The 13553-nt window shown below is 42.5% G+C and overlaps 1 protein-coding gene across 4 annotated transcripts in view; it reads right to left on the bottom strand.

Moving 5' to 3' along the window:
• Nucleotides 1-161: 161 nt before the first annotated feature.
• LOC121189002 (serine/threonine-protein kinase WNK2) overlaps nt 162-13553 on the bottom strand; it is a 39923-nt gene continuing 26531 nt past the window's right edge. For 3 of the 4 annotated variants that reach the window (XM_041048994.1, XM_041049011.1, XM_041048985.1), the window contains 13 exons: nt 13122-13281; nt 12925-13041; nt 12194-12364; nt 11862-11904; nt 11527-11625; nt 10344-11143; nt 9869-9926; nt 9695-9768; nt 8835-9499; nt 8218-8444; nt 7743-7967; nt 2967-3268; nt 162-2845 (listed from right to left, as the gene is read on the bottom strand). In XM_041048994.1, coding sequence (XP_040904928.1) covers nt 2495-2845; nt 2967-3268; nt 7743-7967; nt 8218-8444; nt 8835-9499; nt 9695-9768; nt 9869-9926; nt 10344-11143; nt 11527-11625; nt 11862-11904; nt 12194-12364; nt 12925-13041; nt 13122-13281 — 3292 coding nt within the window. In that variant the 3' untranslated portion in view covers nt 162-2494. Of the gene's footprint in view, nt 2846-2966; nt 3269-3892; nt 6493-7742; nt 7968-8217; nt 8445-8834; nt 9500-9694; nt 9769-9868; nt 9927-10343; nt 11144-11526; nt 11626-11861; nt 11905-12193; nt 12365-12924; nt 13042-13121; nt 13282-13553 lie in introns of those variants that run through there. The other variant, XM_041049003.1, reaches the window with a different exon arrangement.

A 13553-nucleotide genomic window follows, 5' to 3' on the forward strand; every position in this document is an offset into this window, starting at 1 on the left:
AAACATATAACTCTATAGAATTTAGCTATTAAATGCATCATAACTGTTTGTCTATAACTCCATGTTACATCAGCTTATTCATTAATGTAATTTTACTATCATGTGGCCTCGATGAATTTAAAGGGAAATAAAAACAATGACACATAGCATCAAGCACAAAATAATATTTATTTCTCTCTCAACATACAGTCTGTGATTAGAGTGCAGCAGGGTAGGGTGGGGTAATGCAGTGGGACATACAGCAGGCAGAAGCAATCCCACACAGTTTAAATACAAGCCTTTGACAACCAGAGCATAATCACCAGGGGGCAATGGTGTTCAGAGAGAAGTGAGATGTGCAGAGTAGGAAGTGTCAGGACTGCTCCTCCTCTGTGCATTTCAGCCCTCGGTTTTGTCACTGCACCCAAATGAATATGGCAACAATTGTTATTCCCTCCTCTGCTCACAATGAGTTAGCAGGAAGGGAGGTGGAACAAAACATACCAGATACAAGTGACAGAGAACAGAAATCTCTTACTACTGGAAGTATTTCACCAAAGCAGAAGACTCTGCATAATATCCTATAAAAGTCCAATTCAAACCGAATTGATGGAATAATATACATCAAAGAAACCCCTCCAACACCACCACCATCACCACCACCCCTAAACAGTCAAACAAACAAAATGTACAAATATAAACTACAAGAAAACTGTACAATTCACAGCTTGGAAGGATTGGGGTGCTGAAACTTTTCAAATGTGTTGTGGAGATGTGAAATTTCTAACCACGGTAGCAGTATTGTTTATCTTTGCTTTGTGGAACATGAAAAGTTGGCCATGCTTGTCAGTGATAAAAAAAGTACAGGCGGTGAAACCCACAATATACAGTGCTGGAAACGCCTTAACATAGGTTACAATTGAGGGAGACTATCTGTTGTGCAAATCTCCCACATCAAGTATCATTTTGAATTTTGCAATCTATTACTGACAAGAACAAAAATAGACTGTCATCAAAAGCAACCTGGGAAACCAACACATCTTCAAAATTTTAACAAGGCAATAACACTGCTTTGTGAGCGTCTCGTTTGTTAATTTAATTTGAGAAGTCTTTTATTCTGAAGTACCATCTTGTGTGAATAGAATGTTTAACTGTACAGTGGAATCACCTAAGACGATAGCAGCATCAAAAATCAAGCTTTAAACATCAAATAAGTTAAAAACATCAGACTTAACTGGTGATTGCACAGGACATTTTACATACAGTGTATGCTGAGTAATAGGATAGCCAAGTTGAAATTACATTTAGCAGTAGTGAACTCAGAGTTTGCTGGGTGATTTGTAATATTTATAATTTTCCTGGTAACTTCTGTCTGTTGCTTGGTGATTGTAACATTGTTCAACTTTTCAGCTTGCTCCTGTTGCACACATCAGAGATAAGGCTTGTGGCAAGGCCACGATCAAAGCTTTGTGGAGGGGTTAAATTGCACTTTTAAGCCTCAAGCATCACATATTAACTGCTACATTCTGATCAGAACACTACCAGAGGCATATACTGTAGAGGAAACTATGTACAGTACATATGGCTCTGGACACTGCCTTTGAGCACAAGGCTACAACACTGCCAGCACTTGTGCTTGTGCAACACATCTGTTGTCTTTTCTAGAAGAGGCCGTGTCCAACTGAACCATTCAACCTGAAAGAGTGGATTTTGGCTGCTGGCATAATTATTTTTCCTCATTCTCATCAGTCGTACATTAACCATTTGTTTCTGCAAGGCAACGGTACAACTCACCACTATGGCATTCCATCTGTCACAGGGGTGGAAAGTAAACAAGGGATAAAACATGATTTTATTATTTAAATAAGAGCATATACTGTGTTAATAGTGCAGTACTACAAGGGCATTCATATGTAAACCAAAAACAAAAGTGTCTGTAATGCATTAAAGAAAAGAGACTGCACTCAAGCTACCATCAATTAAAATAACCTGGATGCAGACATGCTTTGTTTCACAGAAGAAAAGAAAATTATAAATCAATGTTCAAGGCACTACATTCCTTCAAATATATTCATCATAAATACTGTCCTGTTTCTGTTTCTCAAACCACTGGTATTTGGATTCCAATGTAGTGTTTAAAGTGTACATAACACAGAGAAAGGCAAAATCAATGTGAAAACTGCAGTAATAAAGAATATAGTGAAATGTTTTCATGAACGCTAACAATATGTCTTGTATGGCTGAGTTTAGTCAAGACCAAAGCCAAAAAGCATTAGGTATTCAGACATACTTAACATGTACTGTATAGTATACACACATACATACACACGCCCACACGCACACCCACACATACACAGTTTACTACAGATATATGTGTTGTATAAAGAATAACAACACTCTGTCATGTTATTTACAACATCAGATTATGTACAGTTGTGGCTCTGGTGAACCAGAACAGAGTGGAGTTGGACTATCCTGCCCTGGCCATACACACCAACAAATTATAGTTATCGGATTAGGTAGTCCTAGTGGTTTTTGGACAGGGGCCATTCTCAGGGTTGTGCATGACCAGAGGGTAGGCTTGGATCCCTGGGTTTGCCATTGTGGAATAGGGCATCATTCTAGCAGCACCAAGCAGCCCTACAGGACCCATGGACCCTACAGGACTAGGCATGCCGGGCCACTGCTGAGGGTAAAGAGGACCGGGAACCATTCCGCCGTAGGAGCCTGCTGGCAGAAGGTACCCAGGAGGGAGAATTGCTGAGGAGTTGGGAGCTAGGCTTGTGGGCATACCTGGGCCTAAAGCAGCAGTCAGGGGGCAGGACAGAGGCAGCTGGAACTTGCTGGGACCAACATGACATTTCATCTGGAACGGAAGGGAGTCATTTTAGAAAATAGTGCACAGAGAGCCTCGTAGCTCCATCAAATGTTACAGATCAAAGTCCAGTGACCCTAAATCATGAATCGCTGAGTGCACATTCGAATACCTCATGTGTAGCTGCTCCCATGGGCGGCGCTCTGCATTCCAAGTCTTGCTGTCGTCTCTGCTGTCTGATCTGGTTCAGGGAGGGTCGCGGCTGATTGGCTGCCGCAACGGTCTCCTTCGTCCAGTCATCTACCAGTTTGTGAAGATCATCTGTAAACGTACCTCTCTTGTTGTTGCTGTTGTTTGTCTGGACCTGAGCAAGCCGTGTGATTGGCTGAGGAGATGGTGAGGGTGTGGCTGTGGTCAGTGACGGCTGTGTCTGACTGGAAGCTGTCTGAGCTGTGGTGGTGTTGAGAGAAGACCCTGAAAAGACATGAAGGTCTTAACAATTTGCCCAGTCAAAGAAAAAAAAAACAAAAAGTCAAATCAGTTGGCTACTGCATGGCATAATTTAAAGGCACTTTTGATACAATGAACCTATGATATCACCTTCATGAAAGCCTACTTTTAATACTTTAAAAATAGTCCTAATGGTTTTGTTGAGGCCAGAGTAAATGTGTATACAGCTACAACTGTGACACATATTTTGCCAACATAGCAGCCAAAGGATTGCAACACAACTGACTTGGATGAGTAATTACAGAGAAATGAAATGTTTGATATGCAAGCAATGACAAAATTCAGCAATCAAGACGTAGGCACACTGCCATGCAAAACAACAACAAATGTAAATTAAAGCAACAATCTGAAGAGTACCCATGTTTTCAACCAACGCCACATTTTCAAAGTGGCAACACAATGAAGAGAAAATAAAGTGCACATACAAACATAAGGACGACTAAAATAGTGAGGACAGAGTAAGAAAGACAGAGAGTAAGAAAGTAAATGAGATAGTTACTACTACTGCGCTCTTTGCCTAGACATAGTCGTTTCAGAGTGGACCCTATAAGAAGGTAAAACAGCACAAGACAGAAACAGTTAGGCCAGAACACACTGCACACCACAAGTATGTGGACAAGCTGCTTCAAAAGCACATTCAGCTACCAAAACAATTGGGGAGAGAGAAAGAGGAAAGGAGGACGAGGGGTTTAAAAATCAGTGAGGAAGACTGGAAGAAAGAGCCTATGTGTTCTCTTTAAAAATGGGCAATCAATTGAGAAGGTGACTATTAGAAAGTGTACCTGACAGGCTTAAGAAAGAGAGCACACCTGGCCTTGGTTTGTGATGTTGCATGTTAATAAGTTCCTGCATTTCTAGTGATCTTGTTAGGATGCAGACCGTGAAGTTATGCTGCCTTGTAAATAAACTCACTGACAACAATGGCTTCTCTTCTTTTAAAAACACTGTTGTATTGGACAGCAATCTGGTAAAGTACAGACACTATCATCATAATTACCTTTACAAATATTGTGTGGGATCATTTTGATTTATTTGGAACATGTAGTATGAATTATTGGTCCATTAGTTGGTAGGGAGAGATCATAACAGAATAATAGTGTTTTCTAAGAGAGGAGGACTGGAGCCTGGATTAAAAAGAGATCCCTTTGTCGATGTGAGAATGCCTGTGAAACAAAATGTGAAACCAAAATAAATAAAACTTAAAACTGAAAGAGCACACAGATACTAGCTGGAGCTCATCAGAGTCAGCACTTGTCAGAAACATGCAGATAACTCAGGAGAGGTGGAAGGAGAAAAAAAGAAGTAATATTGATGATACAGCCCTTAATATGGCGGAGCAAGTCTCCATCAGTGCCCTGCCTGGCGCCTGCACCATGCACGTCTTCTCCGTCCAAACATGAGGGACAGAGAGCGCTCTCCTCTACCACAGCAAAGGGCCCTGCCTATCAAGGAAGGGCTGGGGGGATTTCTCTGTGTTAGCATACACAGGATTGCTGACTTGGGCAAAGTGCCTCGGACTTGGGAGATGTTATCAAAATTAACAGTGGATGGAAACACACAACAAATAAAGAGGGTATAAAGGCTTTGGCATTCTCTCTCACGTGCACACACACACACACACACACACGCATTCATACAAACAGGCACACTGTCTTGTTTAAGATCTGACCTCAGCCCCATGTTTGGAGAGGACTAGCCATTCACAAGCCCCAGTTTGCTTGTGGGGTCTGTTTGTTTTTTAAAGCCAGAAGCACTGCACAAAGCATTTGTATGAGGGGGAGGGGGCATTGTACCCACAAATGAATGGTTATGAATGTAACTGTGGTTCTGTGAATTGTGGATAATTGCCAGAGGAAAGACTATGTATAGATAAATACCTATCCTATAATTACTATTATTTTAAGTGTTAGAGGTCACACTCAAAATAATAAGAGGCTTGTGCACCCTGGAAATGTTTCCTTCTCAATCTTCATGCCAAGGCACTGAGTGGTGGCCAGACTCTTTGGGGTCATTTTGAATTCATAGAACCAATAGTTACTGTTTCTGTTTTATGTCATTGTGTTACTCACAGAAAACTGTAAGCATGTTGGTAAAACGGTCACTGCTAAATGATTACACAAGGCCAAGTGCACAAATGTGAGACAAATCACATTTTGTCCCTGCACAGCTATCCAAGAAACAATAATGCAGACCAGAATGTGGAAACACTCGGTTGATTTTATATTAAGAGGTACAGGAATTACTCTGGACCTGTATCCATGAACAATATTTTAAACAATCCATTTAGAAGCCTCTGCCTTGCTGAGACTTAGCATCTCTGTTTCAGCATAACAAACAAATTGGACTGCTTAAACCTGTTTGTCATCTTGACGTGGGATCTAAATGCCTACACAAGGCACAACAGGTCTGAAGTCAACCTGCAACTGCTCTACAGAGATAGAGGATTAAAGATGGTTTGCATGAAATAAAAAATATGTAGCTGTCATTATTTATTTTCAAACGTATTCTTTTTTTAATTGGTGATGATTTTACATGTCTGCATATTTAAAGAGAGTCTTATATAGTTTTCCAGCCTTAATTGCCACAAACAGTGTCCATAACAAACATTTCTGTACCAGTTACAGTGACTACAAGGTGAGGGGGACTTCCAGCAAAGTTAAAGCCAAAACATAAGCTTTGCGTAAGTAAGCTGCGTAAGCTGTTTCACTGATTGCCTGAAGGAATGGAAACATTTTCTGGCTGTACAAGCCTTTTATCCCGGTGGAGTGTGCCTATGTTGGACAGATTCAATTGACTTCGATATAAATTTAGCATACAAAAATCATATGTGTGTGTGTGATGGATATCCTCTGGCTGTCAAAAAAAAAATTATTCAGAACTCAAGATTTGAGGTTGAGGGAAAGGGCGAGTGGCAGGAGAAAAAAATGGGTAATGTATGTGAGGTGAGGAGGCCTGTGAGAAGAGTGAGATAGAAGATCCACTATATTATATTTAAATAAAAAAAAACTTGGTTGATAGAAGAGAGAGGTAGGTTAAATAAAGAGAAGATGGAAATGAGTGAGGGGAAATAGAAAAGAACAAATACAAACAGATGGACAGAGACACAGGTCCACTGAGGAATCTAGTGCGTGGTTTGCTACTAGATTTATAGGTGACTCTCTCTGACGTTTGGTGGTAAACCGTCCAGCCTGTAAAAATGAATATAAGAGGGAAGAAGAGAAGAAACAAGAGAGACACTTTGTAAAAGTGCACAGAGACTGGGATGAGAAACCCCCACCATCAAAAGCACCAGCAAAGGATACTAAGAGGAAGTGCACGATGTGCAGGATCCAACTATATTATCTGGTGACTAATGAGAAACTTAATTATCATCTGTCTGATGATGGAATTTCAGCCAGTAATTACAACTGATAATATAGAGACATATTAGGGAAACTGGGAAAAAAACAAAGATTCAAACACGACAAACTGCTACAGCTTCAAGCACAAAACTAGTGCCTTGGAGAAGAGTTTAAGAAATAAAATAACATTTTACAAGGGGGGAAACTGTGATCACTTTCTTTCCCTTCTCATTACTAACTTCAAAATATTGTTAGGAAGCTACAAAAAAGAGCAAGTCTTGTCTTATTATCTGTGACTTGTCAGCAGGTACTGTTAGCAATTAGAACAGAGACACACTAACCTTACAATAGAGAAGGTTAGTGTTACAGTTACCAAACCTTTATCCTTAAAATCTTTCTGTCTCTATTTTTGTTGAATTGTTTAACTTGGAGTGGATAAATGTGTTGCTTGATTAATAACTTGGTATTATAATGGCTACAGAGAAAGAGTGAACCACCAAGTATTATTCGCTATTAAATCATTTTTCTGTACTGTGAAATATAGTAAATTAACTGTGAATCATTTTTCCTGTTTTCCATTATTATACATTTTATTTTTAGTACCTGCGTATGTGTCATTTCTACATCCAGTTCTTGGCATGAATTAAATGTTAACTGACTGTTCTGTGATATCAGTTATCGGCTCAGAAATTCCACATCAGTGCATCCATATCATTTGCGACACAGATGGCATACACCAGGAAACAATACACATATTGATTTATAGCACAAGTGCCACTTCTCCTTTCCTTAATCTAACAGATGGTAGCCACCTGATAAGTAAATATACAAATTTGAATGTCAAACATATGGCTTCAATGTTAGTGAATGTGTTAGTGAGCATGTAGTGTTTCAGTGGTCCTACAATCACTGTAGCAGTTACAGTTCAGTTCCAGTTTGAGTTTGTAATCCATGATGGTGATCCATGTCCATGTTGTCCACAGATGGTATGGACAACATTAACAATTTCAAGTGTTTACCTTAACCCTAATGGCGCTTTAGTAGATAGCATCTCCCATCCACACACACCAGCATGCACATGAACCTATAATGTGTACCTTGGCCAGGGCCTGCTTGGGTGGCCATTCCGTCACCATGTAGCCCAGCGTAGATGTTGTCTGAGGAAAAAGAGCCCTTCAGGGAACAGGGTTGCTGTGTGTGGACCTGCTCTTGGGCGGTGTTGGGCTGATTGCTGGAGCTGGAGCTGCCACTGGAGTGGGCAGAGCCATCTGACAAAACTGAACTTTTAGCTGGGGAGCCGGATGAACTGGCAGCACTCTCACCTTGGTGCAAAAAAAGAAAAAAAAAAGAAGATAAAGAGAAAAAAAGTGTGAGTCAGAGTGAATCACTCTGTGAATCACACACTCCTACAGTTTTCTGAACCTAAAAGCATCCCTGTGTTTTCCACTTTGCCAAAATGTGTGCTTCAGACTGAAAATGCTCTCTCATAAATAAAAATCATCACATAAACCACTAGTCACCCCTACATCCCAACCTACACACACACACACACACACACACACACACACACACCTTTCCTCTCAGTGGTCGTGTTAAGATTGTTTTTAAGCTGCTGCACCATCGGATTGAGCAGTTTTCCAGCCTTCAGCTTGTGTTTGCTGGCTCTACGCCTGCGGCCGCTTGGGGGTGCAGCATGAAGTAAGCCGACATTGGGGGGCAGAGTTTTTCCCAGCTCCTTGTACAGACGCTCTATCTCACTCCTCTGGAACGCCTGCAGCTCAGAGATCTCTTTCATGTGTCTAGTAAGAAGGTACAGGGAGAGAACAGACAGAAATGAGCTTAAAAGATATTTGAAAGGCCATTAAAAGGCTGCTTTTCTGTTTCATGGTCTTTATATTCAAGCTTCCTTCAGTTACTTATTCTCTGCATAATCCACTAAAGCACCTGTCATTATGGCTTTCGGTCATGATACCTGCAACGAGACGTTCTCTCCTGATACGTGTGTTGGGTTACTGATTCACTGCAGACACTTCTAATGACTACGTTTTATGAGCAGAACATAAATAAAGCGCTAAACTAAATGCTTTGTTTGCAGCTGGGTTTCTGGTTAATACAGTTTCTAACTGCCTTTTGAAAACTGGATTAACGTGTGCAGATGTGGTTGAGTGCATAAATGCAAGTTCCTTTACTTTTCTCTTAGTTTTTGTAGTTCCTTCCTCATATCTGCATCCTCGAACTCAGAATCATTGTCACTGCTGATGTAGGATGAGTGAGCATGCCCTGCAGAAGGCGAGGGACCGTGACCATTCATTGCCACGGGTTGTCGGCTTGGTGAATCAGAGCTCTGCTCACTTTTGCTCCGACCAGAGCGCCGCAGGAAGGCCACTGCCCTCTTCATGAGGTCGCTACCACTGTGTTCAGATAGGGCATGAGCTGGGGGAGCAGGGTGGGCCGGAGGGAGAGCTATGCTGCTGCTGTCCTCATCTGCTGAGTCAGAGTAGAGGTGAGAGGGTTGGTGGTAGTGGTGATGGGTCGGAGTGTCAATGGTCTGTGCCCGTGGGATATGGCGTGGGGTGACATCAGGGCTGGAAGTGGGGGTGGCCTGGTAGAAGTTTGGTGGGGCAGAGTAGCGGTTACTATTGTGGGGTTTGGATGTTCCTGCATTCTCATTATCAGCCGCAGCTGACACAGAGGACCTGCCCACAGCCACACAGCTCTTCTCTTTCCTGCTTGGGCCCTGGGTCTGGCTGTGAGACCCTCCAGAACCACTAGAGGGTGCTGGGGAACTGCAGGTGCTGCAGCTTGTCTTGCTTTTTTCTAAACGACAAATGACATCCGGTGGAGTAGGGACGATCTGGAAGGAAGAGAATCTCATGGTCATCACAAAATCAGGTTCCATAAACACCATCAACTGATGCCTTGTTCAAGCAACAAACTGGACTCAGGGCAAACAATGGCATAAATGATGGCCTGTAACATAATTAAAATTGGTCAAAGGACATTTTTATTGAGCAGATTGGCTCATGAAGAGCAAAAACTGGGCTCTTACTTGAAAACGGCTTTTGGAGCTGTGTGGAGTGGAGCTGGCAGTCTCATCTCTTCCTTTCAAAACCCTGCTGGTGGCTAAAGGACCAGGAGGGAGAATTTATTTCAAAACAACCCATTTTTAAACTCTCATGCAGTAATAATAAGATATGGACATTACATAAACAATGGTACCTACCTGCCACTGCAGAGTCACTTAGTGCACCCACACTATCTGCACGCTCAGGAATCTGAGGCTAAGAGAGAAAGAGAGAAGGGTGTATGCGTGGGAGGTTGAAATCATTTGAATAGTGGCAAATGGTAAATTGCTAGATGTGCTAGATCAATGTGGTAAGGCTATTATCCTCCCATGACCTCAGTTTTGTCTGAATGAGTCAGACCCTGATTAAAAATGAAGCTGCCAGAGGAAGAGATCATGATGAATTATTGTGCTGACAGCATTAACTCTGTTACCCTCCCCTCTTTCTAAATACAGTATTAGTCTTGCTCTTTACAGCCAATAGTCAAATCAATAGCACAGTACAAGTAAACGATTCAGTGACGATTCCACTAACTTAGTTCCTAACCAAAATCTAAATGCTCACATTTCTTTATTTCTTTCTCTCTCTCTCTCTCAAACACAGACAGACAGACAGACAGACAGTATATTCTACCAGCGGGTCAGCCTTCTTCTTTGTAAGTGCTCCCTCAGAGCTCTGGCCATCTGAAACTGGAGGGGAGCTGACTCCCTCTGTGCTGGAGGCCTGGGGGTCAGATGCTGTGCCTGAAGGCTGGGAGGGAGCATGCTCCTGGTACAACAGGTTTCTCAGTTTCTCATCCAAAGTCTTGATGGTGCGGTCAACAAACTCCACCCTGCGTGGTCCCTCACTATCTGACTCTCCTGGCCCCCCACTTGCTGGCTGCTGTTGGCTTGACGACTGGGAGTTCTGGGAGGTCTGATGTGCTGGACTCTGGGGCTGTGAGGTCACTGTCCCAGGCTGCATTGGTGTGGCATAGGGCTGCTGCAGGACGACAGACTGATGGGAGGCCAGCTGAGGGACTCCAGTAGGACTGGCCTTCTCATTGGGCTGATTAGTTTGAGACGAGGCCAAACGACCAGCTGCTCCTTTATCAATGGCATTCACATCCAGAGACACAGGTGGCACAATAGCACAGCAGGGCATGTCCGTCACCATAGAAACAGCAGAGATGCAAGGTTCTTCCACAGGAAGGGAGTTCTGATGGCTGACACCAGCAGCAAGGGCATGTTTAGTTACACAGGGCTGAGTCTGCTGGACCCGGGGTTTGCCAGTGTTTTTCTCTAAAGCTTGCACTGAGGTTTGAGCAGCAGGGGGCAGAGAGGAGGAGGAGGAGGAGGAGGAAGGGCTTTGGGAAGCTAAAGATGCGACTGGGGTTTTCACTGCAGTTGTGTTGATGCTGGGCCTGACTGACGATGAATCAGACTTTTCAGATTCTGAAGAAAGAAAAAGACCAGAGTTAATGAGGGTGAGAACAGATTGGGAGTTAAACAGCCAAGGCCATGAAGCAGAGGGCCTGGGTCCTGTGAGTGCCAGAGTGTTACATCACTGCTTGTCTTCCCCCATCAGGCTCTGTCGGCTGGAGTATAAATTCTGCCCTTCATTTCTGCCTAGAACCACTGCAGAAGCGCTCTTATATAACTGACCCCAACGGATGAACCGCACACTCTAATGCATGCGCATCGTCTTCAGTATCAACAGCAGCAAGTAAGACACAAACAATCCAGTTTATTCTATGGAAAATGTGCTCCTGGCAGAAACAGCAAACCCTTATATTAAAGAATATGGTATAGTAAGCAGTAAGTAATGTGCAGTATACCCTGGGCTGTAGAGGAGTGCGATGTTGTCTTCTCTTTATCTAGCACGGGTGTCTCAGCTACAGGGCAGATGATAAACCAGCGTTTGCCAGTATGGAGGACTGTCAAGGACAGAGAGAATGAAAAACTCATGAATCTATTATCAAATCAATTCAGCAGAGCAGTTAAACGTATTTAGTTAAGGTAAGGTAACAGATTCAGGTAATTCATGAAACCATTCTTGTTCCAAGCCTCTTAAGAATCTAAATATACAGCAAAACATGTAACTAGAACTGTAAAGTGTGAATGGATTTTGTTTGTGTGAATATATGATGTTTCTGGTGGTCAAAAGCCTTACCATTTTGTTGGTACACCTGCTGTGGGGTGCTGGGTGCTGAAGCCTTCAATCCCAAAAGAAAAAGAAGCATTACTACAGAGTTGAGGCATGTGCATCAACTTAATAGACATTTAAAGGGTTTCCCTGACCATCCAAAGAGCTGAACTTCAGAAGTAAATTCAGTTAGATCAAAATGTCACATCAGCAACAATGGTATTTTTGGCATCTCCTGCTGGCAGCGTTGCACGCAAAGTCATCTTGAGAGTGCTGTCAGGATGATGTATCCAAGGCGGAGGCACTCGTAGACAGATTGTGCTATCACAACCATTAACTATCGGCAGCTCTTTTCTCACCTCTGTTCCCAGCGTGTCAGCTCCTTCACTTTGTTTGGGACTGCCTCCCTGGTCAGAGTTCCTCTCACCCTCTGTGTCCTCACTCAGCATGTCCTCAGCTTTGTCCACAATGTCCTTCAGCTGTTCAATAAAGACCTCTTTTTCCAGAGGTAGAATGAAATCGTTCTCCACCTAAAGGGAAGGATGGAGAAAAAGACAACAGAACTTTAAAAAGGTTTCCTCTTTAACAGGCAATGCTTAAAATAAAACTGAAATTCCACATATATTCTCTGAACGTAGTTTGCTTCCAAGATGAAACAAATGCTGTCTCTAGTCAATTTAAGGTCTAAGAAAATCCGACAGCTACATTTATATAATTAATTACGTTTATTAAGTATTTATATTTAAGCATTTTACATCACAAAACGTAATTAAACATATGGCTTTACTGAGCTTCATAAGCAGGTATTTGCCTTAGGTTAGTAAGTTAGTGGAGTGGTTATGCAATGAAATATTCATCTATCTATCCATAAATATGAGCCCGATATGAATTGGTTGGGGTTGGAGGAGAGAGAAAGACTGAGAGAGAGAGAGACAGAAAGATTTTTTGCTGCATTGCAGCTGAGAGCAGCAACACAGGGAGTTACAGAGTTCTGAGCCATAAGAAAGCATCTCAGGCAACGCACAGCTGACAGCACACTACAAAGATCTTTGTACTGACTGAACCGGCATCTGCTGTGTCTCCTACATACCATGTATGTAGCAATCTCCTCCGGTGCATCTCCATCCAGGTCAAACTTGAAAGTGACCATCTTATGGTTATGAGTTTCCAACTGACACTCTACCATCTTATCCCCGGTGTTACACACCTGCAAAAAGAGCGGACAGAATAAATACATTTTCTATTTTTGAGCGTGGGTGTGGTGTTCCAAATATTTTGGCTACTCACATTGAGCATGCTGAGCTTTGGCCTGCTAATCTTCTCCTGACGAGACCGAGTGCGCGTGGACCTGCGGTGGTGTTTGCGGACTTTCCCTTCACCTTTACCTCCATGTGTACCCTCATAACCATCACTCATCTCCTTCCCTGACGTGGCATCAGAGTTGACACTAGTTTTGGGAGGAAAATTAAGTGTAAGTGCTGCTGTGTTCAACTACAGATGGTGGATTGACAAAGAGAGAGAGACAGTAAACAAGGTATGTGAAAATAAAACAAATAATTGAAGTGAACTTTAGGTTAAGAACCTCTAGCGTCACACTGGCCTCTGGATACAGACACAGACACAAATCTTGTACTGGTAATGGGAAGGCACCTCCTCTCATTGATATGGAGCTTAAAGAAAAGACTTAGTAAAGTTTATCGCTGCCCTGGAATGCCTGCA

The sequence above is a fragment of the Toxotes jaculatrix genome, chromosome 2 (assembly GCF_017976425.1).
Source record: "Toxotes jaculatrix isolate fToxJac2 chromosome 2, fToxJac2.pri, whole genome shotgun sequence".
In the NCBI taxonomy this organism is placed as follows: domain Eukaryota; kingdom Metazoa; phylum Chordata; class Actinopteri; family Toxotidae; genus Toxotes; species Toxotes jaculatrix.